This window comes from Culex pipiens, chromosome 1, assembly GCF_016801865.2.
Source record: "Culex pipiens pallens isolate TS chromosome 1, TS_CPP_V2, whole genome shotgun sequence".
Classification (NCBI taxonomy): domain Eukaryota; kingdom Metazoa; phylum Arthropoda; class Insecta; order Diptera; family Culicidae; genus Culex; species Culex pipiens.
Window position 1 is genome coordinate 59,033,184 of NC_068937.1, and position 21,244 is coordinate 59,054,427.

The 21,244-nt window shown below is 37.1% G+C and overlaps 1 protein-coding gene across 1 annotated transcript; it reads right to left on the bottom strand.

The window, feature by feature from the left end:
* Positions 1-13: 13 nt before the first annotated feature.
* On the bottom strand, positions 14-20,960 carry LOC120420404 (regulator of nonsense transcripts 2). The gene is made up of 4 exons (XM_039583416.2): positions 19,054-20,960; positions 2,808-3,597; positions 2,229-2,750; positions 14-438 (listed from the first exon to the last, which is right to left on the bottom strand). Exons 1-4 carry the CDS (start codon positions 20,832-20,834, stop codon positions 112-114), a joined length of 3,420 nt encoding a protein of 1,139 aa, XP_039439350.1. The 5' UTR covers positions 20,835-20,960; the 3' UTR covers positions 14-111.
* Between the last annotated feature and the right edge of the window lie 284 nt (positions 20,961-21,244).

The following is a 21,244-nucleotide window of genomic DNA, read 5'->3' on the forward strand; positions in this document are numbered from 1 at the left end:
TACACTCCAAAGATTCAGTTATTTCAATGTTATTATTAGATAATAAGACAAACTTAGTCGACCCCGCGCTTTCAATTCACAAACATTTTCCAGATCTTCCAAGCGCCATGCTCAATGAAAGATTGCATCCACGTCCGGCGCCCCTTTCGGATGCTTAAACTTGGGCGGTTTCGCTATCCGGATCTTGTTGCTCGCCGGCGATCGCTGACTCTGCAGCAGCGATTCCTGGTAGTCTTCCTCTTCGAGGCGCTCGGTAATGTTGAGCGTGAGCCGTTTGACGCTGTCGTTTTCCTCCTTGATCTTCTGCTCCTGATCTTTGAGATAGATCGCCAGCTGGCTGTCGCTGGGCGCCTCGAACGTCTTGTACTGCTGCTGTTTGCCCTTGCCGCGCACCATCAGCACGAACGGCACCGAGTCGGACTTGTCCTTGTCCTTGTCCTGGAACGGAATAGAGTTTGAGTGTTATTAGACGTGTCTGTCTAGCACTTATGAAACGTGGACCAGTTCGGATACCGGCAGATTTCCCGACGACGTAATTCCGGGTTGGGACGAAATTCCAACGAAAAATCAATTCTATCGATATAAAGAACCTCAAAAAGGTGTTATGTATTGACGGTAAACGGTGTTACATATTGACATTTAGTCGAATTTTAAGTTTGTAAAATGAAGTTTAGAAAAATTTCTTAAGTTATATAAACTTTTATACTAAGTAATAAGTAAATTTTATATTCAACCCAAATTATATTTGAGCAATTCTCGCTGAAACCGTCCCACTAGATGCACATGCGTTAAATCTTTACAGCAATGTTCTCATTCGATTCGTTGCACCAAAAAACCATAAAAACTTCCTTCGAACCAATGAAAATTATCGCCGTTAGCTAACTGTAAAGAAGAACTCGTTTTGAACAATGGATTTTTTCGAAAAAATCGCCTAATTTGGAGAAATGATATCTCCCAAATTACATTACCAAACATCAATAAGTTATATATTGTTGGAGAGGTAGAGGGATTTCTTTCGCACTTTGGTATGCATTTTAAAAAATATTTTTTCATGGGTAATTTTCAGGGTTTAACCTACAGAAAATTTAATCGCTCTGCGCAAAGTGAGGACTAAACCAATCGTTCCCAAACTTTGAGAAGTTGTTTACTGCCGTTCTACGCATAATTGTCCCATGTCAGTTTTTGACAATTTTGACTTTATGCCATTTTTAAGTTTAGTCTGATGTGTACTTTAAGAAAAACACATAAAATCTGGTACTTTGTTCGGAAACTCATCAAAAACAACATCAAGTCTGGTTGTCCCATCGTTGAACATCTACGCATAATTGTCCCACCAAGTATTTTCTTACACGGAATCATTAGTTTTACTAAGCATTATGCCTTGTTTACCTGTTGTATAGCAAGAGGATCACAAATAAGGGTGATACACTGCTAACTGGGGCGATTAGGGACACATAGGGCGAATAGGAACCCACGGGACAATTATGCGTAGAAACACAGAAATCGGTCGAAAAATTTCAATCGCATTTTTCTCAGTTGCACTTTTTTGAACATGGGACAATTATGCGTAGAACGGCAGTTTAGGACCACAAAAGGATCTTAGAAAGTGCTGTGCTGGAAGATCGATTTTCATATTACACCATAAAAAAAAAAATCACTAGATAAAAGCTATAATTTCAAATTATCCAAAATAAAAAAAGTCAATTTAAGAACTTTAAAGTTCTAATTATTAAATAAAAAAATAAATCAATGGCTTAAAAATTCCAAGATTGAAAAATTAAAAAGTTTAGAAAATTAAAAATTCAAATATTGAATAATTTTACAATTCAAAATTTAAAATTCAGAAATCCAGAAATTTAAAAAAAATAAAAACAGTTGTCCTAAGTCAAAATATCCAATCCAATTTAAATATTTTCTCTAAATTTCAGTTGCTAATATGACCAAAAGGGCAAGAAGGCAGTTAATAATTAAGGATTTTAAAATTTCAACTTAACGTAAGGCCGTTGCAAATATTTTTCAAAGTTTATGTCGAAACTGGTAAATCGAGTCTTGGTTTTAAAAACTTTTCCAGCTTTACAAGACGCGTCTCAAACTCTTCAGCTTTGGTTCATGTCTTTACTATACAACATAAACGTGTCGGTTAGTGTCTCCGCTAAAATCTAGCCGAAAATTGCAAAGCGCCTGAAAGTATGAATTAAAGCAGAGACACAAACCAATCAACATCTCACCTGCAACTGCTCGTAGGTTTTCTTCGTTCCACTGCTCCTCATCGTGATCGGCACGGGAATGTCCTTGGTGTTAACCTTGGCCGGTTCCTTCAGCCGCTCCAGGAAACTTTCCGTCGCCATTCGCTCAAATTCCTTCTCAAACTCCATGTCCTCGAAGGTCTTCTCCGGCGCTGCCGGCTTTGCCAACGCTTCCAGATCCGCGTTCAAGTCATCATCCTCATCGTCGTCATCATCGCCGAGCTCTTCATCATCCTCGTCACGCGCGGTCCGAGGCTTGCCGTCATCTTCGTCGTCGTCTTCCGAGTCACCGAACGCCTCGGACGTGCAATCTTCCGTCACCGTGTCGTCCTTGTCGGTGTCCGTCTCCTGGATTGGCTTCAGCCCGCCCGTTGTGCCCGTGTCGTCATCCTTCGCGTTGAACAAATCCGGGTACAGTTTCTTGCGGATGGCTTCGACGGCTTCTTTCGCCACGTCGTAGCTGGTGTAGAGCTTTAGTTTGGGTCGTAAGTTCTTGAAGCACTCCTGAAAAATTGCTGAATTTAATATTCTTCATAGAAATCGTAACCTTCCTAAACCTACCTTGTACATGTGATCGATCAGTATTGGGAAGAGATCTTTTTCGGTATCGCTGGTAAAGATCGGATCCGACTTTTTGAACCAGTAATAGTTCTGGAAGAAGATCAAGAAATAGTCCAACCTTTTTCTGCTGGAAGCGCTGGTAAAGTACTGCCCGCAGGTGTCCAAAAGTACGCACACCAGCTTCAGCCGGAACAGACTGCCCGGAGGATCCACCTCCGACGGAACTTCGTGACTGAAGCTTACGCCCAACGATATGATCGAGTACAGCGTGTTCAGCACGTTCCCCGACTCTACCAGCCGGTAGTTGTACAACTCGCCCAAATACTTGGCCATCGCGATCCGTCGCTGGGCCAACTTTGTGTCGTGAATCTCCAACCCCGCCCGGATGTCCTCAAACACGGCGTCGATCACCTTCACCACCGCCTTCTCCTGGTACGAGCTCAACCCGGAAACCAAATCGGCCAAACTTCGGATCAAGTGGTACCGGATGCTGTACGCCTTGGCCAGGCACTTGACTGCGTAGTCGTGCGTATCGCGGTCCTCCCAGTTCAACCGCCGCAGCAGCTTTATCATCTTGTCCACGTTGGCTTTGTTAAGCTCCTCAAACACCAAGTGCCGGATGTAGGTGTGTATCAAGGGACGAATCTTGCGCTGGATTCGCATTCCCTCGGGCTGCTTCACCAGATAATAGGCCGTGTCTACCTGCTGGGCGTGTCGGCTGTCCATCGTGGTGTTGGTCTTGAGCCGCATCATCTGCTCGAGGTAGACGTTCGTGCGGAGGCGGGTATCTCTGGGAGAGGAAAGAAAGGGAAGATATCAGAAATGCCATCCATTCGTATGGTTGGAAATGATAAGTACTTAAGTAGACTGAATCAAGAAAGGCTAGGCTCCGACATTATAGATACAGTTTTCCTCATACTCAGAACAGATTAAAAATCGCCTAATACTTGAAATATCAAAGAAAATCGATAAATAAACGTAGATTTATCTTCATTTGAAACCTTCTCATGTGTTTTTTTGATTGATGTATCGAATTTGCAGTCGAATTTCAACGTTTTAGCACCAGTTTTTGAAGAATAACATTGAAAACCCATGAAATCCACAATTTCGCAACACTTTTTTCTTACAGTTACAAGAAAACAAACTCTGGTAGTCTCAAGGAGTGCATTTTTTTTTACAAAATAATGACGTCAAGCGCTGGAACCACTGAATATCAAGCTTTGTTATGATTGAAGGATGATCATTTTTTTGTGAAATTACTCCTTAAATTTAGGTGATCCTCAATTGTGGAAAATTTACACAATTATAGAACAGGCAATTTGCAGGCAGTGTTATGCTGCTCTTGAAAAAATAGTCTTGAAATGCAGTATTCTGTTTAAATAAAAGTTATTGATTAGTGAAACAGCACGACAACGGCCTAAAAGAGGCCTTAAAATTGGATGTCGAAGGAAAACCAACATTCAAAACATTCAACATTACGCCCTTTTGAAATGTTAGTCTTGGTTAACAGAAAAATAAAAATATTTTTTTTCGAAAAGATCGGAATATTTCACGAATGTTTTATATTTTAACATTGAAAATCGGACCTTTATTTGCTGAGATATCGACATTAGAAAATGGTGGGTTGTTTGGATGAGACTTAGAAAAAAACAATCTTCCTGTTTTTAAATCTTTGTTTGGCAAATGGCAATTTCTCAGCATCTAAGGGTCGTATTATCAAAATCCAAAAATGCAAAACATAGAGAATTTTCTCAGCTTTTCAAAAATATTTTTTTCAAGAGTGTGCAAACATGGGCACAAATTTTAAAAAATGGATAAATGCTACTATTTTCCAAAAGTTACCCGAAAATTGCTGTAACTTGAAAACGGTGCACTTTATCAAAATTTCACTCTGTACTTTTTGTTTGCAAATTTGAATTTACATCGAAAAATGAAGTTGAAAAATTTGTGCGACCACTACTTCGATTTTTTGAAAAAATTAGTATTGATTCAAACATTCAAAACTCGGTCAAAGATTTTTTGGCATTTGATTTCCCCTAAAATATATCAAAAAATAAATAAAAATAGTGTTTTTTTTTTGCGAATTAAGTTGCAATTACAAATCACCAAAAAAAATTATCGTGTATCATCTTTTTTTAATGTTGTCCTTATCCTTTCACAACTTCGCCGAAGACACCAAATCGATCAAAAAAATCCTTCAAGAGATACAGATTTTCGAATTTTTTATAAATCATTTTTGTATGGACAGCTGCCAAATTTGTATGGAAAATTATATGGATAAACTAATGGTGCAAAATAGCTTCTTTAGCATACCGAAGGCACCAAAAAAGTTTTAGCCGGATAAAAAAGGTGCAGGTGGTTATGTTACACATGACCAGTATGACAAAGAACTTAGCAGAAAAGCTTTTAAAATTAAGCAATTTTGTTGAATTATGCGTCAGATAAAATCAAAACATTATTGGATTTATATTTTCGTTTAATTTCTCTTTAAGCTCCGTATTAAAAAAACATGATATCTCTATAATTCGATGTTTGTCCCCCAATCGGAACAATCGTGAGGTAGCGGCCTCTCCAGATTGTTGCCACCTTTTTCGAAATGGCCAGTATTGTAAACCATGAGTTGTGATACCCATATTGCCAAAACTCGTTGGTTCAATAGATGTCTTCCCGGGAAAACTTTCCTTTAGGGCACCGGCCACTGCAGCTTTTGGTTAACTTTTTCTAAATTGCCATTTTCATTACCAATATCAAAAACCATGAAATTTGATACCAATATTGCCCAAAACCGTATGGTTCGGTAAATGTCCTCCCGGGAGAACCCGCCTGAGGGCACCGGCCACTCCAGGTTGTAGCCAATACTGTCAAATTGGCCATTTTCATCACCAGTATCAAAATCCAAGAAGTTTGATACCCATGTTGTCCAGTCTCGTATGGCCTTCCATCGGAACACCCCTAAGGAATCTGGCCACTCCGGGTCTTGTGGCAAGAATATTCCGGTGGCTCTCAATTATTCTGGCTGGCCTGCCTCCGCTTGGTCTGCTCCTAGCTCCGGGCTAGCTGCTTTTCGGCCAACTGATTCTGGGCCTCCAGGCCATCTGCTTCCAGGTCCAGGTTGTTGTTTACTCCTCGGCGTCCAACGATAGAATGGTTTCCCAGGGTTGACCGAGCGGGGTTATATTGGCTTAGAATGGTGACGGATGCCCCGCCCCTTTCCGCCGGTTATCCCATTCCTACGTCATTCGCTTTTTGATGCACTGGTGGGGATAAGAAGTCGTAAAGGCAGCATTTTTGCCAACAATTTTCATTCCATCGTAATCGTTCGAACCGACAACATCGTAGCAGTAGCAGCAGAAGCAGCAGCGGAAAAAAATCAACGACTGGAGGAAATCAAGAGCGAGCTCCGAGAAGAAGAAACACGCCAGCGTGTGCGTGAGATTGCTGCCAAAACGACGTCGAAGGAGAAAAACAAGGCCTACTTGGATGGACGCTCGAGGAGATGGCCACAAGAATCAACTTCTGCTGCAATTTAACAAAATGGCGCTTTTCAGCGCCAACGAAAAATTCACGAAAGAGTTATTGTTTCAAATGATTTATGCACCGCTTTTTGTGCATTTTTAAAGCTTTTGACGCTTGACGTTTAATTTTATTTATATTTTTCCCCCAAAATTTTCATTTAAAAAAAATTGAACGAATATTAACAATTTTCGCTTGCAAGTGTCAAACGTCAAACGATCGCAGTTGGCCTTGAACAAGCAAGCGCGTGCTTTGACCCACGCAAAAAATCTTTCCGCTCTCTGATTGGCTGTTTTGTTTTGCCGTGGAGTCGTGAAGGCAGCATTTTTGCCAACGATTTTCATTCCATCGTCATCGTTCGAACCGACAACATCGTAGCAGCAGCAGCAGCGGAAAAAAAATCAACGACTGGAGGAAATCAAGAGCGAGCTCCGAGAAGAAGAAACACGCCAGCGTGTGCGTGAGATTGCTGCCAAAACAACGTCGAAGGAGAAAAACAAGGCCTACTTGGATGGACGCTCGATGAGATGGCCACAAGAATCAACTTCTGCTGCAATTTAACAAAATGGCGCTTTTCAGCGCCAACGAAAAATTCACGAAAGAGCTATTGTTTCAAATGATTCATGCACCGCTTTTTGTGCATTTTTAAAGCTTTTGACGCTTGGCGTTTAATTTTATTTAAATACTTCCCCCAAAATTTTCATTTTAAAAAAATTGAACGAATATTAACAATTTTCGCTTGCAAGTGTCAAACGTCAAACGATCGCAGTTGGCCTTGAACAAGCAAGCGCGTGCTTTGACCCACGCAAAAAATCTTTCCGCTCTCTGATTGGCTGTTTTGTTTTGCCGTGGAGTCGTGAAGGCAGCATTTTTGCCAACGATTTTCATTCCATCGTCATCGTTCGAACCGACAACATCGTAGCAGTAGCAGCAGAAGCAGCAGCGGAAAAAAAACAACGACTGGAGGAAATCAAGAGCGAGCTCCGAGAAGAAGAAACACGCCAGCGTATGCGTGAGATTGCTGCCAAAACGACGTCGAAGGAGAAAAACAAGGCCTACTTGGATGGACGCTCGATGAGATGGCCACAAGAATCAACTTCTGCTGCAATTTAACAAAATGGCGCTTTTCAGCGCCAACGAAAAATTCACGAAAGAGTTATTGTTTCAAATGATTCATGCACCGCTTTTTGTGCATTTTTAAAGCTTTTGACGCTTGGCGTTTAATTTTATTTAAATACTTCCCCCAAAATTTTCATTTTAAAAAAATTGAACGAATATTAACAATTTTCGCTTGCAAGTGTCAAACGTCAAACGATCGCAGTTGGCCTTGAACAAGCAAGCGCGTGCTTTGACCCACGCAAAAAATCTTTCCGCTCTCTGATTGGCTGTTTTGTTTTGCCGTGGAGTCGTGAAGGCAGCATTTTTGCCAACGATTTTCATTCCATCGTCATCGTTCGAACCGACAACATCGTAGCAGTAGCAGCAGAAGCAGCAGCGGAAAAAAAAAACAACTACAGGAAATCAAGAGCGAGCTCCGAGAAGAAGAAACACGCCAGCGTGTGCGTGAGATTGCTGCCAAAACGACGTCGAAGGAGAAAAACAAGGCCTACTTGGATGGACGCTCGAGGAGATGGCCACAAGAATCAACTTCTGCTGCAATTTAACAAAATGGCGCTTTTCAGCGCCAACGAAAAATTCACGAAAGAGTTATTGTTTCAAATGATTTATGCACCGCTTTTTGTGCATTTTTAAAGCTTTTGACGCTTGGCGTTTAATTTTATTTAAATACTTCCCCCAAAATTTTCATTTTAAAAAAATTGAACGAATATTAACAATTTTCGCTTGCAAGTGTCAAACGTCAAACGATCGCAGTTGGCCTTGAACAAGCAAGCGCGTGCTTTGACCCACGCAAAAAATCTTTCCGCTTCTGATTGGCTGTTTTGTTTTGCCGTGGAGTCGTGAAGGCAGCATTTTTGCCAACGATTTTCATTCCATCGTCATCGTTCGAACCGACAACATCGTAGCAGCAGCAGCAGCAGCAGCGGAAAAAAATCAACGACTGGAGGAAATCAAGAGCGAGCTCCGAGAAGAAGAAACACGCCAGCGTGTGCGTGAGATTGCTGCCAAAACGGCGTCGAAGGAGAAAAACAAGGCCTACTTGGATGGACGCTCGAGGAGATGGCCACAAGAATCAACTTCTGCTGCAATTTAACAAAATGGCGATTTTCAGCGCCAACGAAAAATTCACGAAAGAGTTATTGTTTCAAATGATTCATGCACCGCTTTTTGTGCATTTTTAAAGCTTTTGACGCTTGGCGTTTAATTTTATTTAAATACTTCCCCCAAAATTTTCATTTTAAAAAAAATTAACGAATATTAACAATTTTCGCTTGCAAGTGTCAAACGATCGCAGTTGGCCTTGAACAAGCAAGCGCGTGCTTTGACCCACGCAAAAAATCTTTCCGCTCTCTGATTGGCTGTTTTGTTTTGCCGTGGAGTCGTGAAGGCAGCATTTTTGCCAACGATTTTCATTCCATCGTCATCGTTCGAACCGACAACATCGTAGCAGCAGCAGCAGCAGCGGAAAAAAATCAACGACTGGAGGAAATCAAGAGCGAGCTCCGAGAAGAAGAAACACGCCAGCGTGTGCGTGAGATTGCTGCCAAAACGACGTCGAAGGAGAAAAACAAGGCCTACTTGGATGGACGCTTGAGGAGATGGCCACAAGAATCAACTTCTGCTGCAATTTAACAAAATGGCGCTTTTCAGCGCCAACGAAAAATTCACGAAAGAGTTATTGTTTCAAATGATTCATGCACTGCTTGTTGTGCATTTTTAAAGCTTTTGACGCTTGGCGTTTAATTTTATTTAAATACTTCCCCCAAAATTTTCATTTAAAAAAATTGAACGAATATTAACAATTTTCGCTTGCAAGTGTCAAACGTCAAACGATCGCAGTTGGCCTTGAACAAGCAAGCGCGTGCTTTGACCCACGCAAAAAATCTTTCCGCTTCTGATTGGCTGTTTTGTTTTGCCGTGGAGTCGTGAAGGCAGCATTTTTGCCAACGATTTTCATTCCATCGTCATCGTTCGAACCGACAACATCGTAGCAGCAGCAGCAGCAGCGGAAAAAAATCAACGACTGGAGGAAATCAAGAGCGAGCTCCGAGAAGAAGAAACACGCCAGCGTGTGCGTGAGATTGCTGCCAAAACGACGTCGAAGGAGAAAAACAAGGCCTACTTGGATGGACGCTCGAGGAGATGGCCACAAGAATCAACTTCTGCTGCAATTTAACAAAATGGCGCTTTTCAGCGCCAACGAAAAATTCACGAAAGAGTTATTGTTTCAAATGATTTATGCACTGCTTTTTGAGCATTTTTAAAGCTTTTGACGCTTGGCGTTTAATTTTATTTAAATACTTCCCCCAAAATTTTCATTTAAAAAAAAATGAACGAAAATTAACAATTTTCGTTTGCTAGTGTCAAACGATCGCAGTTGGCCTTGAACAAGCAAGCGCGTGCTTTGACCCACGCAAAAAATCTTTCCGCTCTCTGATTGGCTGTTTTGTTTTGCCGTGGAGTCGTGAAGGCAGCATTTTTGCCAACGATTTTCATTCCATCGTCATCGTTCGAACCGACAACATCGTAGCAGCAGCAGCAGAAGCAGCAGCGGAAAAAAAAACAACTACAGGAAATCAAGAGCGAGCTCCGAGAAGAAGAAACACGCCAGCGTGTGCGTGAGATTGCTGCCAAAACGACGTCGAAGGAGAAAAACAAGGCCTACTTGGATGGACGCTCGATGAGATGGCCACAAGAATCAACTTCTGCTGCAATTTAACAAAATGGCGCTTTTCAGCGCCAACGAAAAATTCACGAAAGAGTTATTGTTTCAAATGATTCATGCACCGCTTTTTGTGCATTTTTAAAGCTTTTGACGCTTGGCGTTTAATTTTATTTAAATACTTCCCCCAAAATTTTCATTTTAAAAAAAATTAACGAATATTAACAATTTTCGCTTGCAAGTGTCAAACGATCGCAGTTGGCCTTGAACAAGCAAGCGCGTGCTTTGACCCACGCAAAAAATCTTTCCGCTCTCTGATTGGCTGTTTTGTTTTGCCGTGGAGTCGTGAAGGCAGCATTTTTGCCAACGATTTTCATTCCATCGTCAACGATCGCAGTTGAGCCTTGAACAATTGCTCAAAATCATATGGTTCGGTAAATGTCCTCCCGGGAGAACTTCTCTGAGGGCACCGGCCACTCCAGGTTGTGGCCAATACTGTCAAAATGGCCATTTTCATTACCAGTATTGAAAACCAAGAAGTTTGATACCCATATTGCCCAAAATCGTATGGTTCTGTTAATGTCCTCCCGGGAGAACCTCCCTGAGGGCACCGGCCACTCCAGGTTCTGGCCTACACTGTCAAAATGGGCATTTTCATTTCCAGTATTAAAACCCATGAATTTTGATACCCATATTGCCAAAAATCGTATGGTTCGGTAAATGTCCTCCCGAGTAAACCTCCCTGAGGGCACCGGCCACTCCAGGTTGTGGCCAACACTGTCAAAATGGTCATTTTCATTACCAGTATTGAAAAACATGAATTTTGATACCAATATTGCCCATAATCGTATGGTTCGGTAAATGTCCTTCCGGGAGAACCTCCCTGAGGGCATTGGCCACTCCAGGTTGTGGCCAATACTGTCAAAATGGCCATTTTCATTACCAGTATTGAAAATCAAGAAGTTTGATACCCATATTGCCCAAAATCGTATGGTTCGGTAAATGTCCTCCCGGGAGAACTTCCTTGAGGGCACCGGCCACTCCAGGTTGTGGCCAATACTGTCAAAATGGCCATTTTCATTACCAGTATTGAAAACCAAGAAGTTTGATACCCATATTGCCCAAAATCGTATGGTTCTGTTAATGTCCTCCCGGGAGAACCTCCCTGAGGGCACCGGCCACTCCAGGTTGTGGCCAATACTGTCAAAATGGCCATTTTCATTACCAGTATTGAAAATCAAGAAGTTTGATACCCATATTGCCCAAAATCGTATGGTTCGGTAAATGTCCTCCCGGGAGAACTTCCCTGAGAGCACCGGCCACTCCAGGTTGTTGCCAATACTGTCAAAATGGCCATTTTCATCACCAGTATCAAAATCCAAGAAGTTTGATACCCATATTGTCCAGTCTCGTATGGCCTTCCATCGGAACACCCCTGAGGGTTCTGGCCACTCCGGGTCTTGTGGCCAGAATATTCCGGCTGGCCTGTCTCCGCTTGGGCTGCTCCTTGCTCCAGGCCAGCTGCTTTTCGGCCAATTGCTTCTGGGCCTCCAGGCCATCTGCTTCCAGGTCCAGGTTGTTGTTCACTCTTCGGCGTCCAGCGATAGAATGATTTCCTTGGGCTGATCGAGCGGGGTTTATATTGGCTCGAAATGGTGACGCAACAGTGCCTTGTTGCGTCGCAGACCTCTTCCCCAGTACCAAGCATGCAACATTTTCGTAACGCGCGACATTTTTCGTTTTTCTGGATTGACACCTCACCAGAATAGAGCCCTTAGGACAAAGTTCTTTGTCAAAAATACTAAAAGTAAAATTAAAGAAAAAAAGACCTATTTCGTAGAGAATTGCACCAAACACAGACTTCAAAAAAAACAAGTACCTGCTAGCTATGAACAGTGCTTTGTAATGCAGAGACCATGTAAATGAATGTGGAGTGTTTTCTGCCTAGTTCTAGCATGGTTTTGAAACCAGTATTCAAGTATGATGGTACTAATGTCCATTCTTTCGTTGCACGATTTTTTTCCAATCAGCCTACTCGTAGAACCACCTCGGACGCTTCAAAGCTTCAGTCAGATTTATCAATGACTATTGAAGAAAAGTGCCCATCTTTTGGGCAAATCCTAGTTGGGGTGCCATCGTTAAGGAAGGTTAATTTTGAAGCGACCAAAATCTCTTCGGCCATTTTGTAGCTGTTGTCGATAGGTTTTCCGCCCAAAGGTCTCTATGGGCATACCCCAGTAACACCAGCGGACGGGGTACCTTCGATACAACCTCTCGGGCAAGGCAGGGTTTTGGTATAATCCAGTCGTGAAATATAGACACTCAGTTATATGTAGCTTTAAATGGCCATTCAACTACCGCTGACACGACTTGGAGATTGCCATTTTTCAGTTGTTTCGTTTTCCATACATATCTACCTTGTTCTTGAATGGCAATGACTGAGGGACATATATTCTGACCTCTTGTAGAATCAGCCGCTGCCCAGAAGTTATCAAACATGTTACATCTAGGTAGGCCGGTAAGGTTTCGCTCTCCAGATTGTTTTTGAGTTGTTAGTTAGCAACCGTGTAAACTGTATACTGTTGATTTAAATTACAGTACGACCCTGGACAGGAGAGAAAGTCTCACAGCCAAAAGGCATTGAGAGTAGGGCCGACTCCGAGGAAGACCACTCGCAGCAGTGTTCCGAAGACAGTTTTGGGACCAGGATCCCACATATACAAGCTTTAAAAAAGGTATCACTAATATTGCAAACAACATTTATTTATTAAATACCCGACACGGAACATCTGTGGTCTTCACACACGGTTCTCCGTATGCAGTTTGCGGTCAGAACTTATCGTCCCTCAGTCAATGCCGTTCAAGAACTTCGGACCAATAAAACCGAAAACTTGATCGTCTCGAACGAAACAACTGAAAAATGGCTATCACGCAAAACGGACATTAGGTATAAATTCCTAATTTTTAGTATTTTTTGAACTTATGTTCTAGCTTGTCAAATTATACCTAAAAATTAGTATTTTTTTCTTCCTAAAATTTAGGATTTTTTTAGAACACTGAAGTACTTCTTAAAAATTCCTAAATTTTAGTATTTTTTTTAGTTCAAAAATTGCGATTCACGTTTTGACAAGTCAAAACAAAATAATTTCGTGGCTGTGAGTTGGTGTTCCGCGGTGCTGCTGAAAACTTCGGAACTTTGGCAAGGTAAGTGTGCAGAAGAAAAGTGGTTCTCCGGTTCTGCACGGAGAACGGAACCCGGAGCATCCTTATTAGAGGAAGTGTGGCTCGCGTGCTTGTGGTAGAGGAGGAGGAGGAGGACGGAACCTTCAACTCCCGGCGGAATTAAAAAAACCGCCTCTTCCCTCTCGTGCTCTGGAGGACGGATCTCGGTACGGATATTTGCGGAAGAGCTGGAAAGGGGAAGTATAAACGGACCCCAACCGTGGGGATTGTGCGACCGTGGCGATTGTGTGAATGAAATCTATCTTTTTGTGATTTGGTTGGACGTTGCGGGTGTGTGTATGTATGCGTTTGTGAAAGTGTTCGTGTGTGTGTGTGTGTGTGTGTGCTCGTGTGTGTATGAGAGACTGAAAGTGAGAGGGTGGGGGTAGAGGAAGAGAAAGAGAGAAAGAAAGAGAAAGTGGGTGAGAGAAGAGGAGAGGGAGAGAAAAAGTGGGAGAGAAGAGGGAGTGAAAGAGAGCGAAAATGGGAAAGGGAGAGAGAAAGTAGAAAAGGGAGAGAAAGGGGGAGTTTGTGAGAGAATGCTGGAGGGGAAGAGCGAAAGAAAATGTGGGAGAGAGATAGGGTGAGGGTAGAGGAAGAGAGAGATAGAAAGTAAGAGAGAGAGAAAGTGGGAGTGAGAGGGGCAAAGATGAAGAAAGAGAGAGATAAGAGATAAAGTTGGAGAGAGAGTAGGAGATGGAGAGATAGTAGGAGAGGGAGAGATAGTAGGAAAGGGAGAGAGATAGTAGGAGAGGGGAGAGAGTAAGAGAGGTAGAGAGAAAGTGAGAAAGAGAGAGGTGAGAAAATATGGGAGAGAAAGAAAGGGAGAGAGGGTAGGAGAGAAAGAGAAAAAGTTGAATTGAGAGGAAGAGAAGAGAGAGATAGCAGGGAACAGGAAGAGCGAGAAAATAGAAAGAGAGGGGAGAGAGAGAAAATTTTAAAAATCTCTAATTCCAAACATTATAAAACTCCAAAAAATCCAATCTTATATTCTACAATTCCAAATATTTAAAGATTAAAATGTTGAAGTTGTAAAAATATTAAAATATTAAAATAATAACTGATATTTAAAATAAATAAATATTAAAATATTAAAGAACTAACATATTATAAAATATTATACAAAATTATAATGTTAAAATATTCAAATCATTAAATATTTATTTTAGGTAAGTACATTTATGAAAAAGTTGTGTTTTATGTAAATAAAAAAAATTATATAATTTAAAAAAAAATTATTCTTCCTGCATAGCTCTTGGAAAATACCTAATTTAAAAGTTAAAATATTAAAATATTAAAATATTAAAATATTAAAATATTAAAATATTAAAATATTAAAATATTAAAATATTAAAATATTAAAATATTAAAATATTAAAATATTAAAATATTAAAATATTAAAATATTTAAATATTAAAATATTAAAATATTAAAATATTAAATTATTAAAATATTAAAATATTAAAATATTAAAATATTAAAATATTAAAATATTTAAATATTTAAATATTTAAATATTTAAATATTTAAATATTTAAATATTAAAATATTAAAATATTAAAATATTAAAATATTAAAATATTAAAATATTAAAATATTAAAATATTAAAATATTAAAATATTAAAATATTAAAATAATAAAATATTAAAATATTAAAATATTAAAATATTAAAATATTAAAATATTAAAATATTAAAATATTAAAATATTAAAATATTAAAATATTAAAATATTAAAATATTAAAATATTAAAATATTAAAATATTAAAATATAAAAATATTAAAATATTAAAATATTAAAATATTAAAATATTAAAATATTAAAATATTAAAATATTAAAATATTAAAATATTAAAATATTAAAATATTAAAATATTAAAATATTAAAATATTAAAATATTAAAATATTAAAATATTAAAATATTAAAATATTAAAATATTAAAATATTAAAATATTAAAATATTAAAATATTAAAATATTAAAATATTAAAATATTAAAATATTAAAATATTAAAATATTAAAATATTAAAATATTAAAATATTAAAATATTAAAATATTAAAATATTAAAATATTAAAATATTAAAATATTAAAATATTAAAATATTAAAATATTAAAATATTAAAATATTAAAATATTAAAATATTAAAATATTAAAATATTAAAATATTAAAATATTAAAATATTAAAATATTAAAATATTAAAATATTAAAATATTAAAATATTAAAATATTAAAATATTAAAATATTAAAATATTAAAATATTAAAATATTAAAATATTAAAATATTAAAATATTAAAATATTAAAATATTAAAATATTAAAATATTAAAATATTAAAATATTAAAATATTAAAATATTAAAATATTAAAATATTAAAATATTAAAATATTAAAATATTAAAATATTAAAATATTAAAATATTAAAATATTAAAATATTAAAATATTAAAATATTAAAATATTAAAATATTAAAATATTAAAATATTAAAATATTAAAATATTAAAATATTAAAATATTAAAATATTAAAATATTAAAATATTAAAATATTAAAATATTAAAATATTAAAATATTAAAATATTAAAATATTAAAATATTAAAATATTAAAATATTAAAATATTAAAATATTAAAATATTAAAATATTAAAATATTAAAATATTAAAATATTAAAATATTAAAATATTAAAATATTAAAATATTAAAATATTAAAATATTAAAATATTAAAATATTAAAATATTAAAATATTAAAATATTAAAATATTAAAATATTAAAATATTAAAATATTAAAATATTAAAATATTAAAATATTAAAATATTAAAATATTAAAATATTAAAATATTAAAATATTAAAATATTAAAATATTAAAATATTAAAATATTAAAATATTAAAATATTAAAATATTAAAATATTAAAATATTAAATTATTAAAATATTAAAATATTAAAATATTAAAATATTAAAATATAAAAATATTAAAATATTAAAATATTAAAATATTAAAATATTAAAATATTAAAATATTAAAATATTAAAATATTAAAATATTAAAATATTAAAATATTAAAATATTAAAATATTAAAATATTAAAATATTAAAATATTAAAATATTAAAATATTAAAATATTTAAATATTTAAATATTAAAATATTAAAATATTAAAATATTAAAATATTAAAATATTAAAATATTAAAATATTAAAATATTAAAATATTAAAATATTAAAATATTAAAATATTAAAATATTAAAATATTAAAATATTAAAATATTAAAATATTAAAATATTAAAATATTAAAATATTAAAATATTAAAATATTAAAATATTAAAATATTAAAATATTAAAATATTAAAATATTAAAATATTAAAATATTAAAATATTAAAATATTAAAATATTAAAATATTAAAATATTAAAATATTAAAATATTAAAATATTAAAATATTAAAATATTAAAATATTAAAATATTAAAATATTAAAATATTAAAATATTAAAATATTAAAATATTAAAATATTAAAATATTAAAATATTAAAATATTAAAATATTAAAATATTAAAATATTAAAATACTAAAATATTTAACTATAAAAAATTAAAACATAAAAAAAACAAAATATAAAAAAAATTATAAATTTAATATTAAAAATTTAGATACATTTAAAAATTAAAATTTAATTTAAATTTTAATATTTATTTTTAGGTGTGAACATTTATGAAATAGTTGTGTTTGATGTAAATAAAAATATTAATATCATATAAACCATTGTTTTCTTCTGCCTGCATATATCTTGGATAATACTTAATACCTAATTTGATCTTTGATTATTCTTAAGTATAAGTAATTTTGGATCCCTCACTTTTTCTGAAAATACCTCAAATTTAGGTATTTATTCCTAGAAATAAGGAATAATCATGGTCCGCCATCTTGGATTATACCTAAATATTAGTAATTGTGGATCCCTCACTTTTTTTCTAAAAAAACTCAAATTTAGGTATTTATGCCTAAAAATTAGGAATAATCATGGTCCGCCATCTTGGATTATACCTGAATATAAGTAATTTTGGATCTCTCACTTTTCCAGAAAATACCTCAAATTTAGGTATATATACCTAGAAATAAGGAATAATCATGGTCCGCCATCTTGGATTATACCTAAATATTAGTCATTTTGGATCCCTCACTTTTTCTGAAAATACCTCAAATTTAGGTATTTATTCCTAGAAATAAGGAATAATCATGGTCTGCCATCTTGGATTATACCTGAATATAAGTAATTTTGGATCCCTCACTTTTCCAGAAAATACCTCAAATTTAGGTATTTTTACCTAGAAATAAGGAATAATCATGGTCCGCCATCTTGGATTATACCTAAATATTAGTAATTTTGGATCCCTCACTTTTTCTGAAAATACCTCAAATTTAGGTATTAATTCCTAAAAATTAGGAATAATCATGGTCCGCCATCTTGGATTATACCTGAATGTCAGTAATTTTGGATCCCGCACTTTTCCAGAAAATACCTCAAATTTAGGTATTTATACCTAGAAATAAGGAATAATCATGGTCCGCCATCTTGGATTATACCTAAATATTAGTAATTTTGGATCCCTCACTTTTCCAGAAAATACCTCAAATTTAGGTATTTATACCTAGAAATAAGGAATAATCATGGTCCGCCATCTTGGATTATACCTAAATATTAGTAATTTTGGATCCCTCACTTTTCCAGAAAATACCTCAAATTTAGGTATTTATACCTAGAAATTAGGAATAATAATGGTCCGCCATCTTGGATTATACCTAAATATTAGTTATTTTGGTTGCCTCACTTTTCCAGAAAATACCTAAAATTTAGGTATTTTGGTTCTACAATTATACCTAAAATATAGGAATTCTCGTACTAAAACGCTATTAGTAATTTTATTACTAATAGCCGATTAGTAATAAAATACCTTATTGCAGTCAGGTTCGATTATACCTAAAAATTAGGAATTTATACCTAATGTCCGTTTTGCGTGATCCCCATGTCGTGGCAGCGGTAGTTTGAATGACCATCCAAAGCTACATATAACTGAGTGTCTATATTTCACGACTGGATGATACCAAAACTCTGCCGGCAAGGCTCCGAGCGGTTGTATCGATGGTACCCGGTCCGCTTGTGTTACTTGGGGATTTACTGCCCATAGAGACCTTTGGGCAGAAAACCCATCGACAACAGCGACAAAGAGGCTGAGGAGCTTTTGGTCGCTTCAAAATTAACCTTTCTTAACGATGGAAAACCAACCAGGATTTGTCCGAAAGATGGGAACTTTTCTTCAATAGTCATTGATAAACCGACTGGAGCTTTAAAGCGCCCGAGGTGGTTCTACGAGTGGGCTAATTGGAAGAAATCGTGCAAAGACAGAATGGACATTAGTACCATCATACTTGAATACTGGTTTCAAAACCATGTTAGAACTAGGCAGAAAACTAGATTTGTCTGTTCGTAGCTAGCAGAGGCTTGTTTTTGAAGTCTGTGTTTGAGATAAGCACATAAAAGCAGGGGAATCATCGAAATTAAATAAGAAAAAGGAGAAGACCCAACGTAAGACACGGTTATGCAAAAAACATCTGTGTATATTAAACATTCTATTGCAATGTTCTTTCTGTGTAACATAACCAAGTACACCTTTTAAACTGTTTTTAATCAATTTAGCCATTCAACTCACCTGCAATTGTACAAGTAAACGCCGCAAACCTCCAGAAACGCGCACGTCATTTCGATGTGATGGTGCTGAAAATTGTGCAGTAAACACTTCAAACAAAACAGCGCCTCAATCTTGTTGTAGATCCCAAACTTGACCAACTCTCCGATGTACCGCACCACCTTGATCTTGGTCTCAATGTTGATCTGGTCCTTTTTCTTGATCTGATACTTGAAGTCCACCTTCAACATCTGGCTCAAATCGACGGCCACATCCGGTGACACCAAATTCACGATCGCCACAAAACGCGCGTACATCGGCAGCAGATCCAACCGCGTCCGCTGCACGCCAAACAGCGTCTTCACGATCCGTTTGCGGTTGTTTTTCGTGTTCAAGTTCAGCAAAAAGTCGATCGCGGCCGAATCGATCAGCTCGGTGTTGACGCAATTTTGCATGTTGGCAATGAACGCCTCAAAGTACTCGCGGTTTGCGTGGTGATGCGGCGTGCTCGGCGCCGTCGTCGGTTCCTCGGCGTCCACGTCGACAGCTGCGGCTTCGGCCAGTTCCGGCGGAAGTTCGACTTCGGCTTCGGTGTCCGGTTCGACTTCCTCCATGTCCAGCACTTCCTCCGTAATTGCCGGTTCGTCCGGAAGTATTTCTTCTTTTTTGCCACAATAGTTGGGTAGAAATTGACGCAAATCGGGTAGGTTAACGTAAAAATTGCGCGTGTCTTCGTCGCCCCACGGATCCAGGTTGGCAAACTGCTCGTCGCCGATGTTGTCGATTACGGTGCCTTCGGTTGGACAGACTTCCACCTCGACCGTGAGTTCCGGAAGGCTCTCGTTCAGCAAATCGGCCATCGTTTGCGTCGAGGAGAGCAGCTTTTCGTAATTGTTTTGCAGCATTTCGATTTGCTCCTTCTTGTCGTTGGACACCTCTCCCTTCGATTCCAGCATCCTCCGGCGGGACTTTTCCGCATACTGCAACTGTTTGTGTTCGTTCTTCAGGTGTTCGAACAACGTTTGGTAATAATCTTTGAGCAAGTTCCGCAAATTCTGCTGCTTATCACTGGGCAGCAAGTTTGAGCTAGGAACCGTCACCGAGTGCTTTTTGGCCAGCTCCAACATCTTTTTCGGAACAAGCCCGGCATATTCATCGCCACAGTGACGACAAAAGGACAAAATAATCGACAAGTTGCTGTGCTCCTCCTTGTCCTGGGAAATCAACGCTGTCAAGCAAAGCCCCAGCAGCGGCAGCCCGACTTTGTTCGTAAAGATCCCCACGCTGATCAACTCCCCGTAGAACCGCAAGTCCACCCTCATCTTGCTCGGATTTCCGATCTTCTCTCCGGCCTTCACGTGCAGCACTTTTTGCCAATTCTCGAACAAACTTCCGGCGAAATCCCCGTACGTCTGGTGCAACTTGCTGCACAGCGTCAACGCTGGACCCACATCGCTCATCTTCAGCTTAGCTTCCACGATCGCCGCGCTGACCTCCGAGATATACTTGGTCAAATTCAACCCGGCCATGTCCTTTAGCAATCCCTCCAGCTGAGACGCAGTAAATTGCTTCAACTTCTTCACGAACGCCGTGTTCTTCTTCAAGCTCGAGTCACACCGGGTAAAGAACGACTCCGGTGGCCGTTCCGGAGCTACATTCTGCGACCGCAGTGCCGCTTTCTGCTCGAATTTGGCCGCCTGCTCGGCGACGAAACCCTCCAGCTCCTTCCGTTCCTGCTCGCGCGACTCCTCTTCCGCCGGCAGTTCTTCCGACTGCGCCGGATCCGGTTGTGCTGCAGTCTCCATTTCGAGTACACCAAAAATCTAGTAAATTCGATTCGGAAAAGGTGAAAATCAAGGCTGGAAAACGGGACGTGATTGAAAACACTCGCGAACCACGCAAGACGTCGACGAGGAGAAAAATATTTTTGTTTTCTTTTGTGCGCGAAGAACTGTCAAAATGAGATGCGATGGGAGTGGTCGGCAACACCGTAAAATTACACCGTTTGTCGGTTTGAAGCGGTGTACAGTAGAACATCGGTTGCTCGATTCTGTTTGGTCGGTTTGAATAATCTTTTTTGTTTTCTTGTTTGGAGCGACTGGACGTCGGCGATTAAAAAACTTTTTTGCGACTTTTATCAATTTTTAAACACTACAGATTGTTTGCTAATGGCTTATTTATCGTCTGCCAAACAGAGAACTTTTTAAAATACGGC

Coding starts and splice junctions, on each gene's coding strand:
- LOC120420404 (XM_039583416.2), bottom strand. CDS start 20,834: ATGGAGACTGCAGCACAACCGGATCCGGCGCAGTCGGAAGAACTGCCG. Junction 2,751..2,807: donor TGATCGATCACATGTACAAG/GTAGGTTTAGGA, acceptor GCAATTTTTCAG/GAGTGCTTCAAGAACTTACG. Junction 439..2,228: donor AAACCTACGAGCAGTTGCAG/GTGAGATGTTGA, acceptor ATTCCGTTCCAG/GACAAGGACAAGGACAAGTC.